Source organism: Daucus carota, chromosome 6 (genome assembly GCF_001625215.2).
Source record: "Daucus carota subsp. sativus chromosome 6, DH1 v3.0, whole genome shotgun sequence".
NCBI lineage: Eukaryota > Viridiplantae > Streptophyta > Magnoliopsida > Apiales > Apiaceae > Daucus > Daucus carota.
The window spans coordinates 28,765,125-28,783,039 of NC_030386.2; the positions used below are offsets into that span (position 1 = coordinate 28,765,125).

General features: G+C 30.7%; 2 protein-coding genes across 3 annotated transcripts; both read left to right on the top strand.

Annotated features, from left to right (window-relative positions):
- The first annotated feature begins 1,189 nt into the window (after positions 1 to 1,189).
- Positions 1,190 to 3,919, top strand: LOC108224530 (E3 ubiquitin-protein ligase RMA1H1). 2 transcript variants are annotated; one of them, XM_017399179.2, is made up of 2 exons: positions 1,190 to 1,472; positions 2,901 to 3,919. In XM_017399179.2, the coding sequence occupies exon 2, from the start codon at positions 2,935 to 2,937 to the stop codon at positions 3,694 to 3,696; it is 762 nt and encodes a 253-aa protein (XP_017254668.1). In that variant the 5' UTR covers positions 1,190 to 1,472; positions 2,901 to 2,934; the 3' UTR covers positions 3,697 to 3,919. The 2 variants fall into 2 exon arrangements, with proteins under 2 accessions (XP_017254668.1, XP_017254667.1); XM_017399178.2 differs by having other exon boundaries at positions 1,192 to 1,454.
- A 1,556-nt stretch (positions 3,920 to 5,475) lies between these two features.
- LOC108226203 (tetraspanin-19) lies at positions 5,476 to 8,077 on the top strand. Its single transcript, XM_017401148.2, has 4 exons — positions 5,476 to 5,585; positions 5,946 to 6,026; positions 6,110 to 6,214; positions 7,106 to 8,077. Exons 2-4 carry the CDS (start codon positions 5,973 to 5,975, stop codon positions 7,298 to 7,300), a joined length of 354 nt encoding a protein of 117 aa, XP_017256637.2. The 5' UTR covers positions 5,476 to 5,585; positions 5,946 to 5,972; the 3' UTR covers positions 7,301 to 8,077.
- Positions 8,078 to 17,915: the final 9,838 nt, after the last annotated feature.

Genomic DNA, 17,915 nt, shown 5'->3' on the forward strand with positions numbered 1-17,915 from the left:
GCATCCTGCTTCCATTTTATTTTTATAATTTACAATTAAAAATTTCTTTTTTCCCTGAAAATTACTGAATATTAATAATGCAATTGAAATCAAATTTTAAAATAAATTGGAACAGATTAAATTAAATAAAATTTATTATTTTACCATCGAGTAATATATAAGAAACATGCTTTGAATATTGAGATTTCAGTTTTACTCATGAAAAAATAACCTGATCCAATATAAAATTATAATCGAATCTCAGATGTATTATTGTTATACTAAATTTTAAAGTGTTAGAAAAAGATTTCGTAAAAGAACTCGTATACTGAGCAATTTTAGTAATAACGTCATATTTTATCTTCATCTATATTAGTCGTCTTTAATAAATTATGATACATCTAATTACAATATATAATTTGATCAATGAGCACATAAATTATGGGAAAAAAAAGTTGATATCAATTTCGAAAATGATTGATTAAGACCAACATGAAAAGGAATTATCATTATAATTATACTGAAAACAAATATAGACAAATATTATGAGAATAAAAAATCTTTCAAATGATTGTTATCACGGTATCGAGTGAATATATAATTATATTGAAATAGAACTGGTTTTGTAATATGTTTTTGTCAGTCTCGAGAATACTAAAAAATAAAAAATTCAGTATAGGTATATTGAATATCGGAATAGAGTTGATTATATCTGGTAAAAAAATTACAAATAAAAACACACAGATATCAGAATATTGGAATACAAATTCAACTAAAAATTCGTTTTCCGCTGCAGAATTTTAAGTTTAATATTTCAATTGAATGACTCAAATTTAACTTAATTATTTAGGTAAGTCCCATGTGAAGAAGGACATGGGGTAAGGTATCGTATCATACATTAATTATTTGTTGTGCGCTGCCGGAAATCTTCACGGGAACAGTCCTTCTCAACCTTTCTAAACGGGGGATATACCGAGTATGTTTAGTTTTGTTTGGTACCGGAAAGCACAAGGACCCAAAACATAGAGCAGTAGATTCACCAACACACTGGCTCACAGGTCACACTATACAAATACTAAGCGCAGATTGGTGGGGAAAGAAAGGATTAAAGTGAGTGGCAGCATGGCCCCCCGAATAATGTACTAACTGGTGAAGTCATGCCGTATACAGTTTCTGACGTCTTTATCCGTTCCAAACGCAGCAGCAGTGCGCTCTTTGTTATCTTCCTTATTCAATCATACAGTCCTGTTTATCTTATCTTATTCTATCATTATCTTTGAAATATCATATCTATCCAATTTTATCTCTACTGGCGTAAAATAGCAAGTAGGCTGCAAATGACAAAAAAGAAAAAAAATCAGTTGAACCGTGGAGTATTGGAGTCTATATAGCTAATTATTTTTCTCAACCCAATTTCTGTTCCAATTTCCACACCACTTCTGGCGAAACAGTCTCTCTCACTCTCTCTCTGACAGGCGAGTCTTCGAATTTCAGTTTGCACTCTCTCTCTCTCTCTCTCTCTCTCTCCCTCTCTTCTCTCTCCCTCTCCTTCCCCTCTCTTTGCATCTCTTTGCACATATATGCTTAATTCTTGAATGAGATTTTGCGTTTGTTCTTGTGTTGTTACAATTTCTACCTGTTCAACTTCAGCATCCATTTTATTATCTTGTCTCAATTAGATATACGTTTTTCATTGCAACTGAGTTTCTAAAAGCCAATAAAAATGGACTCTTGCATAGAAGTACAGAACTATAGATGCCCTTGTGTATTTGCTCAAATTATGATTTTTGGACTGATTACTCGGTAGATTGCAAAATTGGCTGAATTGATGCTAAACTATTGATAAGTTGCATAGAAAAGATTGAAGCTTTATCACTTCTTGAGCTCAAAACTCAAGTCTAAAGAGCCTGTTACTTTTTATGTCCAATCAGGATCGCGGAGCACAAAATACTTAAATTAGTTGTCATTCAGATATAAGATAATTGTTCGTACAGTCATTCATTCCGGACATAAGTTAACTGTTAATATTATTCTGAATTTAAATTAAGGAAGGAGATGAAATTAATTATCCTGCAACAGTTAATCAGATTTTGAGTATATTTTTTTTATGAATGTCTGATAACTCCAGGGGCAGATGGTTGTATATCAATTTCAGCAGAGAACATAGGTCCTATGTCGGGTCTTAACCCTTTATATTGAAATATTGTTGATTTATGTGTATCTTAGGCAGTTGCTCCAGTAAGCTTTATGCAGTCTTCTAGTGTGTGGTTTAAATTGTGTAATGCCTCCTTGTTGCATATAATCTCTCTAATGCAGGAAAATATCGTTGATTCATGTCTATTTTTTATTGGCTTCACACTTATTGTCTATTATATCGTTGATTACTGTACATTCATCCACTCCTTAATTTATGCCCCTAATTTTAAAACTGAAATGTTTTATAGTCAAACAGGTTGGGTTATAGCGATTAAACTTTTGGGAATAATGGAATTCTGGATCTCCAGACCACGGGCTTAACTATAATGTTTTTATTGTATAACATATCCACATAGTAGTACTACAATTATGACTCTCGAAAGGGCAGCCTTGGATATAGGGATAAGAATTGAGACTTCATAGACTTTAATTTGGTTGATGTTTCTGGAATTTAATATTAAACTAAGAGTAGTGTTTGGTACCTCAAATTATTTTCCCAAAAAAGGTTCCAAATTGGTGATGTGTCAATATCGGATGATTTTACTGGTGAGTTGATGCGGATGCAGGGTAGGGTGTCTATGTCTATTTAATGATTTGCATATCCTATAAAAAGATGCCACGCTAAATTTGGAAAATATTTGGGAATTTATTTTTTTGAAGTACCTAATTTTCATTAAATTGTATTATATGCCAACCTTATGATCCTTCTTCATATTTCTCTTCAGGCACAATAATTAAGAAAGGATTAATTGTTTTATTATGGATCAAATGGCCATGGGACAATACTTTCAAGAGAACTTCACTTTAAGCGACTCAAGTGAAAGTAATGGAACTTTCCTACAGAAGTGCAGTTCTGACTATGTCACAGAGGATAATGTCGAACAAGGTACAAATGGAGGTTTTGACTGCAATATCTGTCTAGATTTTGTGCATGATCCAGTAGTCACCTTTTGTGGCCATCTCTACTGTTGGCCTTGCATTTACAAATGGATTCACTACCAGAGTGTCTCTGCCGAAAAGCTAGACCAGCAAGAGCCACAATGCCCGGTATGCAAGGCTGTAGTTTCAAAGGAAACATTAGTCCCACTTTATGGTCGTGGCCAAACTACTAAACACTCTGAAGCCAAGGCTCCACATCCAGGTCTGGTCATACCACAAAGACCTTCCACTCCGAGATGCGGAAGCCGCATTCCTACAACAACTCCCTCTATGCAGCCAGTTCAACGATTGCATAATCGCCAAAATCAAAATCAACATTGGCCTGATTATTCAATGCCAGGCAGCTACAGTTCCACACCGGTGCTCAGCCTCAATAGTAGCAGAACTGGCACAAGCCAAGGAATGGTTTACTCAAGGCTCTTTGGAATCTCAGAAACAACACTGTTCAACACAAGCTCTTATAATATAATAATTAACAGTAATCCAAGACTTAGAAGGAATGTTATGGAGGCTGATAAGTCACTAGGCAGACTTTTGTTTTTCCTGTGCTGTTGTATGATCTTATGCCTTTTTTTGTTCTGAAGTTCTCGTTGTTTGCACATCATGTATACTCTGTAAAAAAACAAAAAGTGCTGTCTATATTTACCTCCATATACATAGCCGCCCTGATGTAATAGATGATAGGTATATAATGGGTGTAGCTTTGCTTTCTACTGTTCATATATAAGTACTCTAATTGTATACTACAGTCCACAAGTGGATTTTACTTTTAGATAATGGATGTAGCTTTGCATTCTATTGTTCATATACAAGTATTACATGTATAAACCTGATTTTCATGTTATCGGTTTCATGCACTCAAGTTTGGGAATGTTCTTGTGAATCATTTGCTTCGGTGTAAAGAAATATTATATGATATAGTATTTATACTAACGAGTAATATTATATACGGGAATTTAATAACAATTGAAATTTTTTTTTATAAGAATTGTTATTTCTATTTTATTAGATATTAGAGAACTATATAAAATATATTATATCATCCATGAGACCATTATTTTATTTAAATTCTCGAAATCATATATGATGTGTAATTAAAATATTTTTTTAAAGTGATGACGTGCAATTTTTCTTGCAAAACTTATCAAAATCTTAATTGAAATAATATTATTCTTAAATCTGCGGAAATTGGATTTCATGAAATTTCGTGTAATGTATAATTATTAACTATTTATCAAAATACAGATGTTACTTTTGGACTTCAATTATTATTTATTTTGTATTTGCTAATATATAAATATTGATAATTTATTATAATTAATTATATATTATGTTATGTAAATAATAATAATTAAAAATTAAAATTATGTCCGGACATTTATTATAACTATTATTCGTCTTGGTATATTTGTCAATAATTAAATATAGAAAACTAAAATGACAAATGATAATCATAGGAGAGTTTAAAATTTTAAAAATTTTAAAAGGCATGAATCCAGATTAAATGGCAAAAAAATAGGCGAGACAAGAGTTAGCTTGTAGATGGACTCTAAAATTTTAAAAGGCATGAATCCAGATTAAATGGCAAAAAAATAGGCGAGAGGAGAGTTAGAGCTCGTAGATGGACTCTAAAACCTCTTTTATCCTAAAAAAGCATGAGGATTAAACTATGAATTAATCATCTCATCTTGGTTGTTTTATTAACCGGAGATATATATAAGAATGACGAAAAGGAGCTGCTTGAAATTGTTACTAAAGCAATTAAATTCATTGATCGCAATGTTTGCTCTGGCTACCATTCTATATGGCCTTTGGATGCTCACTGTTTGGCATAGGGACGTTCATGCTTATCAACATCCCCTGCCCTGGTTTGCTAATTCTCTCACTCATTTACACATGCACATATGCTTATCATTTTATCTGCAAGAATCTTGATTAATGATGATTTGTTTTTGTTAGTATTGCTATTACTTTATTGCTATAGTTAACGTTAGTTCGAACTTTAATCCCATGTTGCATGTAAGGTTTGGATTAGCAATATTGAGGGGCGGATCTAGGAATATTTTCTTAGGAGCGCACCAAGCAAATTTTCGAAAAACATCTATATATTTTCAAATTTTCAAGGGGCACTTCTATAATTTTGTAAAATTTAGAATGGTGAAAAAACGTCATTTTTTTAGAAGGGGCACGTGTCCCTCCATGCCTCTTACCAGATCCGCCCTTGGCAATATTGTTGTTTGGATTAGCAATTATTAGTGTAAATCCTTCCCTCCATATTTCTTGAGAGATTCTTATTTACTCATACCTTAGTCCATTGCATTTTAATTGTTGTTTAGTTATATGGCTTTCTTTTGTTTCTATTGATATGCAGGTTTATTTATACATTCTTTGCACTTGGAGCTTCTTTGAGTTTGATTACATGCTTTGGTCACATTGCTGCTGAGACTGTTAATGGTTGCGGCCTTTTTTCTGTATCCTTCTGCTCTGGCTATACTTATGTGACGGTACTGAATACCGGTGTCCAGGACTTCCGATTTTGAATATAACTCTCTCATGTCAATTCTTTTGTTAGTTCACATTGGAACTTTTGATATTTTTGAGCATATATTATAGAGCGTTTTCTTTATCACGGACCACAATTAGTCGAATATTGTATATCCTCGCTAAAAAGAAAATCATTTTAGTGCTCTTCTTTTAATCTTTGAGCACTTTCGCCGATTTGGATTATTTCTACATATTAATTTGTATTGCCCAAGTTGTCGTGGATATACAGGCCTGGAAATTATCTCAATAAACGACGTTATGCCTTTGTTGGCCTTAAGTGATCGTAGTATGCACTGTTCGTCTTTTTGTTTTTCATGCTAGAAGTTGCAGTTTCGGTGGACATATTTTTGGACAGCAACTGGGAGGAGGTATCCTTTAATTAAAATTATTGCCAGTTCAATTTTTTTTTCTTTTCTTCTTTTTTTTTTAAAATTCTTACTGGGGATGTCAGGACTTTCCAGAAGACCCAACTGGGAACTTTGCTGACCTGAAAGATTTTATAAGAAAAAACTTTCAGATGTGTAAATGGATTGGCTTCTCTCTCATTACCATACAGGTCTCTCTTCTGACTTCCTCTTTGTTGTACATCTCTCCCACAAAGGGAAAGTACTCTAGAAGTAACTAAGTGAGTGCATTAGCAATTATTAACTACTAGTGCATTAAAGAACCCACTTTTTTGTATCCTGGATTTGGAACGAAATTACTAAGTTGGTCGCAGACACAGGCTTTGTGATGAAATTCAGTATTATTCAAAATCTGGTAACATTCCAGTTTTGAACTTGTTACTGGTACCTAATCACTTCCATTAACACCTGCAACTAAGAAGCCTCCAAAAGATTACCACTGTTTTTGCCAGCAATTGGAGGTTCAGTTATGGGCTAGCTAAGGATATAATTCTAATATCACATTCGAGAGTAGGTTGAAGTTTCAACTGGATATAGATAAGAAATTACAAAAAGGTCCCCAGTTTATACTTGGGAAAGAATGAGCGTTTGTTGATTGAATCAAATGATCTTATAAAGTAAGAGTTTCAGGACAATGAGTCCCGTCCAACGAAAAGAGAGTAGAAGTCTATCAATAACTAGAAAATTTCAGCTCAAGACTAGATTAATCCTTAATTGCTCATACTTCAATTACTCTAGGCACCAGACGTTCCTTACTATAAGAGAGTGATAAATTTGTAACCGATGAAAAGTTTATTTGATTACACATTATCTCATTTATAAATACAAAATATATATAGTACGTGGCTAGAGAAATTTAGAAGGATCCACTATTGTGGGAGATGTAAGAAAACAGAATCTACCAATACTAGACCTAACTTAGTCAGCAATTATGCAATTCTGCTAGAAGCTCTTAAGGGTTATGCTTGAATTTGTTAAAGTGAAATGTTTCATGTAAACCTTTATTGTTTTTAATGTTGATTGCCTATGCTCTTAACTACCAGGTATTATGTATGCTCTTAGCTATGATGCTCAAAGCTCTTGGACCAGATCATGAAGCAGGTTATGAAAGTGAAGATGATTATATCCCTGAAGGGGTCCCAATATTGACTAAATACGCTTCTCGGCCACCTGTTGTTGTCGTTGATCATTTCCACGGTTCTAGGAATGTTTCATATAGCGTAAAATTTAACAGGTAAGGCTAATGTTCATCATTTCAGTTCAAGAGGAATTGTTTGCATTCATTAGCTGTTTGATAATCAAGAAATAGTAGTTTTTTGTGTTGTGTCATTATGTGATATATACGAGCACCCATACCTAGTGCTTAAATTGGACACTGATAGTCAGACACTGGTGTCTCACTCTTTTGTTGAACATGTCCTCTAGACCTTGCTCAAGTACTTGAATTACGTAATAAACTATAAATGATCTCTTGGACTCATGATTTTAAATCTCATACTTCTTGAGCCGACTTTGAATCTGCTGGTTTGAGTTAATAGATTGATCAGGTATGGACTCTGTTGGACTTTCCACATATCGAGGTCGGAATGGGATGCTTCCTTGCTAGATTAGAAGCCAAACAAGCTGTAATTCAATATGTAATTTTCATATTTTTCTAACAAAACATCAATCTACGTTGTCCAAAGATGAAATTCTTAATGATACTTGGTTAAGACATTTTGTATCATATTCCTCAAAATTAGTATAATTTAGGACATTATATAGCTACTCTCTTGGAGATGCTCTTAATAAGTCTAGACTTTTGAGACATGTGAAAACTTGATGTTCTTGTTGAGCCCATTTAGTGTTTTATATTGATAAGGGTGCATGTAATTCCAAGCACATTCTATCTGTGTCCTGATCTTGGCAGCTCAGTGTATATCATTCATATTTGATCAGTTTGTAGCTCTGAATGTCTCTAGCAGTCATGAGGTTTCCTTTGTAAACTACTGCCGAGTACAAAAGAGATATTACTTCACCATATCTACTATGTTTCTACTAATTGTACTTCTTTCATTACGTCGATTATTTTGCTGGGAAAGTAAGGGTCAATTTAAGAGTCAGCTAGTGCTGCCAGTGTAACTGCCAAGGTCACAAATGTTACGGTACTAGTTAATAACCCTCAACAACAAGGCATTGTGTGGAATAGTTCGTTAGGAGTTAGTTACATTGTTGTGTATAAAGATGAGAGGATGGAACAGCTATGGCAAGATTATAACAAACTTGATTGCGAATCTTGATTTTAATGGCTTCTTTCTTTTCTTTAAAGAGAAAGTTGGAGAGCTCAAATTGGGTACCCAAAATTCTTTCTAAATGACTTGACGTTAATGATAAGTCACTTTAGGATGTTTTAATCGGTGAAATTATTGTATATGCAAGAATCCATTATATTCAATAGAGTTATAGTCAATTAAATCATGATACATGGTATTTGAGGGCTCTAACATTTTCCTTCTTTAAAAGTTGGAGCACATTTCATCTTGCACCAACCCTATTCTCAAGTGAGAGCATGAGAGGTAATATTTTTAGTTGATTTCAAATCCTGTTTTAATTTAGACGGATGGGAACAAAAAAACCCTCAATAATTGGGACAATGAAATTCAGAGATTGTTAAGTTGGGGTTTTCGACTTTAGAAGTCCCTACAAGTATCTTTTCACATAAGTGGGGAACTTGAGGGAATGGAAATGAATATCATTCTCAGCACTCCTGTTCGAAAGTAATATCATGATTCATCAACTTTTGATAATCTATAGCAAGTGTGGTTGAATTGCATGGAAGCCGGAGCATTTTGTGCTAATTAACTTGAAGAATATGAAAATGTGAGCCAACTCATGAAATAGACAGAATCTGCAACCAGGCGCTGGCATGGAATGGCACACCTCATACTTTCTGTAGTGCTTTGACAATCTCTACACACAAACACTAAAAGAACAGAGCAAACAGTGTTTGTTAAAGTAAAAGTTGTGATGGACTTTCTTTTATTCCTCTTGAGATTGAGATTGCCTTTATGAATATTTGATGATACGTGTGCTTCTTCAACTGGACTGCCATTCATGATCATATAGTTTTCAAGATTACATGTATTTGCAGACTTTATTACAGTGTTACTTAACCTCTGCTTTTCTTCCCTTCAAGTACCATATATTATGATGTATACTTTGGGTAGACATAATTATTGGTCTTGATATTTGCCTTTCTGAAGCGAGTGGTTTGAGTTGTATAGCTCAAATACTAAGACAGATATATTTCGGTTATAGAATCTAATCTAAATGATTTATTGGACGCATTATCAAGTTGAAAGAGTCGGTAGGAAATGCGTGCATTGTGCGCCTAAAACATGATGATTCTCAGCCAAAAAATTATTGGCTGGGTATCTCTGGCTTGTACTTCGGAGTAGTAGTTAGTTCGTGATAATACTCCATCCATTTTAATTCAAAGGCGTAGCTGAAAAAGAAAGAATGTTTAAATTAAATATATATTTAAATTTTCAATATACCATCTTATATGAGAAAATTTCTATAAAGAACACGTTTTCATCGGACAGTGATCCAAAGATCTAAATTTGGGGTAAGTTGTTTTCATCGGACAGTGATCCAAAGATCTAAATTTGGGGTAAATTATCCCAAATTCTTCTCCAGTAGTGATCCAAAAGTACTGATCCAAATTTGGATCACCGCTGTTCACTGATCCAAATTTGGATCACCTACTTTATTATAAAATAATAATTTTGTTATTTCTATATCTTTCGTTTATTAGACTTAAAATTAATTTGCGATTATTAATTTTTAATTAATAATAGTTTATAATCAATAATTAATAAAATTGATGTTTTAGTAAAAATTTAGAATAATAAAAAAACAAATTTCATTGAAATAGAAAAAAAGAGTACATTACATGCATACAATAAAAGGTACATAAAATGCATAAAATAAAATAAAATACATAATTAGAATTAAATTTAAGATTATATAATTTAATATAAAATTTATGTAATATAATGTACAAAAAGCAATTTGGATCAGAATTTAGATCACACTGCTGGAGTTGATCAGAAATTTGGATCAGTTGGTGATCTAAATTTGGATTTTTGGATCACAACTGCTGGAGATGACCTTATATTCTGCAATTAAAACACTACCAAATTTATTATTTTACGAAGTACATTCGCTAAATATCACTATTTCATTAAAAATGTTTGAAAATATACTTATCTACTTATATATATATAGTAGCCCAACAGGTTCGTGTCAAGCCTCCCTCCTGAGCAAATAAATTACCTAGCTCCGAACCTGAGCCTAACTCCGAACCTAACATCTTCTCATATATGTAAAAAAAAGATGTTATTCATAAGGCTTGAACTCGGGACCTCTCCAATACAAATACATCACTCAAACCACTTGAGCTACACAAACAATTAGTTTATTATTCAAAAACATTAATCACATACTTTAAAACTTTTGTATTTATATTCGTCTCAATATCTTATTTATTTGAGATGAGTTATTATTTCAGTTAAGTCTCATATATTGTTTACATGATAGATTAATATCGGGTTAATAGGCAAAATGATCACCGAACTCGTGGCCAACTTGCAGTTGGGTCACTGAACTCAAAAAGTTTGCAAACGGATTACAGAACTAGATTTAACTTGCAGTCAACTCACTGAACTAATAAAAGGTTGCATTTAGGTCACTGTGCCGTTAAGTATCAGTTGACTTTAACGGAATCCGTTAAAAAAATATAAAAAAACTCAGGAAAAAAAAAATAAAAATTGATTTTTTTTTAAAAATCAGAAAATTTTGAAAAACTATGGAAAAAAAATTAAAAATTTTGATTTTTTTAAAAAAACCTGAAAACTTAAAAAATTGAGAATTTTGAAAAATCTATAAAAAAATATGGAATTTTTTTAAAAATATGAAAAAATTGAAAAACTTCGAAAAAAATCTAATTTTTTTGAAACAATCAAAAAAAATCTGAAATTCAAAAAAATATATCTAATTTTTTGAAATTAAAAAAATATCAGAATTTTTTGCATATTTGAATTTTTTTGAATTTTTCAAGTGTTTTAAAAAATCATATTTTTTTCTAAAAAAAATTAATTTTTATATTATTTTTTTTCAAAGTTTTTAATTTTTCTTAACGGATTCCGTTAAAGTCAACTGATACTTAACGGCGTAGTGACCTAAATGCAACCTTGTATTAGTTCAGTGAGTTGACTGCAAGTTAAATCTAGTTATGTGATTCGTTTGCAAACTTTTTGAGTTCGGTGATCCAACTGCAAGTTGGCCATGAGTACGGTGATCTTTTTGCCTATTAACCCGATTAATATCTATAAATTAATTATTTACATAAATAAATTTAAAATTAAAAAAAAATGAATAATCGGGTTCGTGCCATGATTCAGATTTCAAAAAATAGATATAATTCGTATTCGAATTCAAATCTAACTTAATAGTTTAAACGAGCACCGATACAATATTACAGAAATTTTAAGTCATGAATGTGAGAAATAAGCACAAAAACTGAGGTTTAAGCGAGCATCTTTGAAAGGAAAAATTGATGGGCTTTCAACATGGGCTATGTCATATTAATTTCTTTTATTATAAAAGGCAATTTATAAAGAGATTACAATATTTTGGAGAACACGAAATAAGGTGACTGAAATAATATTCCTATGTAGAATATTTTTTTATTTTAAACTTGTGAATTCAGAATTTGATGTGTAACTAAATCTTTTTTTAAAAAAATTATAGATATAAGGATAGTGACAATACATCAAATTTGGTGTCGGAAAATATATCTAAATGATATAATTTTGATGATATATGTATTTGAAATACTATAACTTGTGATATGAAGGTTAATTTAAGGAAATTTTATATTGTTAATCAAAAGTCAACCACATAATAATAAAACGCGTTTACGAGAACTACTAAAAAGATTTGAGTTATAAATTTTACTTTGTTAAATAAAATAACACAGAGAAATAAGTTATATATATATATTAAAGTCTTAAAACTATAATTTTTAATATGCCATCATCCAATATATAACATACCAGTTAAATAAAATGATTCAAACTACAGTTAAATTAATTATTTACAAATTAAACCAATAAAATATAATTAATTCTGAACCGGATAATCTGACGCGATACAGTGAAACTAATATCTGATTAAACGGGACTAGAACAATAATAGTTTTTTCATGATTCAAAATATCGAATATATAACTTGATCTTTAACAATTGAACATGATATGCCACATTGATCACTCCTAATAAATACGAGTATCAAAATATTAAAAATGTGAGTTTGCACAAAGCTAAAAAAGTAACTACACGACTAATTGAACTAAATATTTTATGGTCTTATGAACTTCATGATGCCTAACTCATATCTACTCTCTTTTTGCTATTTGAAATTCCATAAAATCATTTGTTTGAGATCTATTTTATAACGATTACATGAAAAATCATTGAAAGTCTTAATAGACAAGCTCAAAAAACTAATTATAGAAAATTAAAATTTTATAACGAGATAATGTTATAACATACTGTATCAAAGTAATATTCATCTAATATTTTTAAAATAACAATAAAAATGTAATACATTGAAGTACTATATAATTGATATGAAAAATAAAAGGATAAGACACATCAAAGGTGTCAGAAATTTTTGGGGTGCAATTATACGGTTAGTAGTTCAATTGATGCTTTTATAATAAAATAAGGTACGTGTCTTTTTATGTACAACATATGTTTCAATTTTTTTTATACAAAATGGGTGCAACATATGCTAAAAAGAATGTGTTGATGATCTGCTCCATCATGTATCACTTTAACAATTATGCAAACGTACGCTCAAAAAAGAAGAAATAAATGTAGGGCAACGCGGGCCACACATCTTCATTTAATCATGATTTAGGATATCGTAATTCACATATCAAAAACAGGTTTTCATCAAAATCATGGTATATTAGTTGAAATAATTTAATAATTTCAACAATAAATTACAGATACTTTTAATGAGGTATAATATATTTAAAATTTAAAATTTCAGTATTAATTTTGAATATAATTTTGAACATAGATAATATGATAATGGTCTCTATATCCCAACGAATTTGAATATAGAAATATCAGTTCAAATGTAGTTTTTGATCTATAATTTTTTTTTAAAAATATACTCCCTTCGTCCTATTTTAAGTGACCTTATTTGACTTTCACGGAGATTAAGAAAAAAGTAGTAAAAAAGAGTAAATTTAGTTGGAAAGTGGGTAAAGTGGTGGAATATATCAAAATTTAATAATAGATTTGAGATAATGGTGGTAAGTAGTGAGTGTAATAGTGTTTATTTAATATAAAAGAGTATAAAATAGAGAAGTAGTGTGTGTAATAGTGATAAGTAGTGTTTAAAAATAGTAAGTATAGTAAGTTCATTATTTTAGAGATGTCTCAAAAAGGAATAAGGGTCATATAAAATGGGATGAAGGGAATAATACTTATTATTACTATTAATGCTATTAGGTTGCATATATTACATTTTTCATGTTTACATATTTTGTCAAAAAGTAAAACGTAATAGTTACGCTCGAAACAATATGATGACACACGGATATTATTTAAAACATAATACAAACTCAAGGTCCGTACAAGAACAATATAATGATATATGAATATTATTTAAAATACAGCAAAAACTAGAGCCCCGTGCCTCGCACGGGCTTTTATGCTAGTTATTTATGATAAACAAGCAGAACATGTATGTCCTGCAAGATCAACAAATGTTCTGCACACTAAACATGATTTTGTAAAATAATATATTTTTTTGTCTTTTTGATGTTTTATTTGCCAAATGTATAAATTTTGCAAGATTGTCAATAAAATAATGATATTTGTAGAATATGATTCAAAAAATAATAGGTTTTGCAATGTTATTATGGAGTATTTTAGTTGCAATACATAAATGGTCTCCAATGAAAACGTGGTCTCCATAAAACTTATCCCTATATATTTAAACTCTTATTACTAACCCTCTGTTGTTGCGTGCGATTATACCAGCATTAATGCGTCGGAATTATCAGAACTTTGAAATTATGTGTACTTGTGCGAGGGTAGCAGTAGGATGAGTGATCCCTGAGAAGTACTCGTATAGCACCCTTTTTAAAAAAATATTTCCCTAATTTCATAACACATGTCCATTTTTAAAAAATTTACACATTTTAAGAAAAATTAATTTTTATAAAAAAAATTTCATCTATTGTTGTATTTATTATATTGATCAATTATAATATGAGATATTTGATCTAGAAATTATAAGCTCCGTTAAGAAACGAAAGTTAAAAAGAAGTACAAGTAATAATTAATGATGGTACAATTTTTAATCATCTTCACTTTTTCAGTCAGGCAAACAATTCTAAGAGAAATTTACTCATGTTACCAAATTACCGAAAGTAGTGGAGAAGATATACTCATTTCGGAGCAAAGCTAGTACAACGACGAGATGACATTGACACGACTTTTTATCCCATATCTCAAATTCATTCGCATCCATCATACAATTTGACTTTAACACCAGCGAAATAAGGCAAGTTGTACTATGTGATTAGATAGACACGATAACTTAAGTGTGACAACCCGGGTCAAATCCCGAGTCTTTTTCGAAAATCGGGTCAAGTTCCGAAATCCGATTCCGAAAATAAGCCAAATATACTGGCCCAATTGCAGCAACTTGGGTAATCCACAAGCCCACCACAGGCCCCCAAAAGATCATGATTTGTTGGTGCAATTAGTAGTAGTACTTATGCTTATAAACTGAACTTAAGTCTCCACACTTCTCGATGTGGGACTGGGGTGTTACAAACTCCCCCACTTAAATTCCTGACGTCCTCGTCAGGCCAAAACGGATAGCCCATAGGCCCAGATCGAACCTCTCTAGCCATTGTGGGATAATACCGGCTGGCTTCGTGTCCCCGCCTCCGGATCTCTGTCCATTGCGGGATAATACCACCAGCCTTCGTGTCCCCACCTCCGGCAACTTGACGAATCAAGCTTTCGAGAGCCTGCTCTGATACCATATGTGACAATCCGGGTCAAATCCCGAGTCTTTTTCGAAAATCGGGTCAAGTCCCGAAATCCGATTCCGAAAATAAGCCAAATATACTGGCCCAATTGCAGCAACTTGGGTAATCCACAAGCCCACCACAGGCCCCCAAAAGATCATGATTTGTTGGTGCAATTAGTAGTAGTACTTATGCTTATAAACTGAACTTAAGTCTCCACACTTCTCGATGTGGGACTGGGGTGTTACATTAAGAATCATAATTTACGGAAGTTGTGTAAATGAAAGAAAGAGTGATGTGAAATCATAACGAAAGAGGTTCAATATTCGTTTCTTGATTCGAAAGCTTGTGCAAATTTTAAGAGATCATCCGACCCCAGCTGGTCACGGATACCCTCACATGGTCTTTACTCTTTACTCTTTCAGAGTTAAAGTGCACACATTTTCAACGCTTTTCGTTTGTCTACCAAAAATCCAAAATTTTGTTCCATAATTTTAAAGCACTTTGTGTTAGGTTGGATCTGATTTCGCTATCCCTGCGTTAATCGTATAATCCCTCACTCCTATCAAGTTTTTTTTACTGTTTGACCTGCATTTTAAGACTCTTATAAAATATACTTATATTATATATATTTTTAAAAAATTCCTGAAAAAGAGTTTGCAGTTTAAGCATTTATTTTAAAAAAAATACGTTACATAACTATACAGACTCAAAATACATACAAACAGTTTAAGTAAATGACGGAGCGAGTATATGTGAATGTTGAAGTTCCTGTTGAACTGTTGACTCAAAAATGGTGGTGACTGTGAATCTTAATTGCAAGTATTGTTCATGTGAAGTGGTCGGGTGCTGGGTTAAATTTTACAGCATCCACGTACAATTTGGGGCTCCCTCTCATTTCTAACCAATTTATTCAACCACTTTTCAAAACTAACCAGTTTTTTTTCGAGCTTTCAAAACTAACCAGTCTAAATGAGGGGAGAAAACGCGACCCAAGCCAGAAAAATATTCCAGTAAGGGTCGCGCTTTGAAAGAGCGACCCAAACACAAAAAACCCCGTTGAGGTCGCTGTTTCAAAGAGAGACCCAAACACAAAAAATCCCGTTGGGGTCGCTGTTTCAAAGAGAGACCCAAACACAAAAAATCCTGTTGGGGTCGCTCTTTCAAAGAGAGACCCAAACTGTTTACAAAACCCCACAGGCCACAACCTAGCATAAAAACTGAGAAAAAAAAGGAGAAGCGGCGGAAGAGAAAAAAAGAGGGCAGCCGGAGAGGGGAGTCCGAGAGGGTCGCCGGAGAGCTGAAAAAAGAGGAAAGGGTCGCCCACAGTCTGATTTTAAGCTTCAAATCAACCCCGATTAGCATTAATTTGAAGGTATTATCCTAATCTTCTCTCAAGATTTGTGTATATATGTATGTATAATGCCTTGATTTTAATTAATTTGTTGTATGATATACTAGAATTTGCATGCTTCAGATTTTATATGAGATTTGATATGAAACCGTTTAACATAATTTTTATGGTAACTCTTATGGTATTTTTTAGGAATTTTTAGGCATTTTTAGGAATTTTTAGGAATTTTTAGGGTAATTATGAGTTTTTAACTAATTTTTAGGATAATTTAACATAATTCGAATTAATATTAAAATTCAAGTGGATTATTAATATTATAATATTCGAAAATATAATATTCATATTTTAATTCAAAAAACATAAAATTCAGAAAACATAATATTAAAATATTAATATTAGAATATTAAAATATTAATATTATAATATTCGAAAAACATAATATTTAAATTAAAATATTAATATTAAAATATTAAAATTCGAAATTAAAATATCAAATGAAAAACATAATACTCAAAATATTAATATTGTAACTAAAATATTAATATCTGAATTTAGAATTAAAATTCGAATTTTTAGGATAATTTAACATAATTCGAATTAATATTAAAATTCAAATTAAATATTAATATTATAATATTTGAAAACATAATATTCATATTTTAATTCAAAAAACATAAAATTCGGAAAACATAATATTAAAATATTAATATTAGAATATTAAATTATTAATATTATAATATTCGAAAAACATAATATTCAAATTAAAATATTAATATTAAAATATTAAAATTCGAAATTAAAATATCAAATGAAAAACATAATATTCAAAACATTAATATTGTAACTAAAATATTAATATCTGAAGTAAAATTCGAATTTTTAGGATAATTTAACATAATTCGAATTAATATTAAAATTCAAATTAAAATATTAATATTACAATATTCGAAAACAGAATATTCATATTTTAATTCGAAAAACATAAAATTCAAAAAACATAATATTAAAATATTAATATTATAATATTAAAATATTAATATTATAATATTCAAAAAACATAATATTCAAATTAAAATATTAATATTAAAATATTAAAATTCGAAATTAAAATATCAAATTGAAAACATAATATTCAAAATATTAATATTGTAACTAAAATATTAATATCTGAATTTAGAATTAAAATTCGAATTTTTAGGATAATTTAACATAATTCGAATTAATATTAAAATTCAAATTAAATATTAATATTATAATATTCGAAAACATAATATTCATATTTTAATTCAAAAAACATAAAATTCGGAAAACATAATATTAAAATATTAATATTAGAATATTAAATTATTAATATTATATAATATACGAATATAATATATTCGGAATTAAAATATGA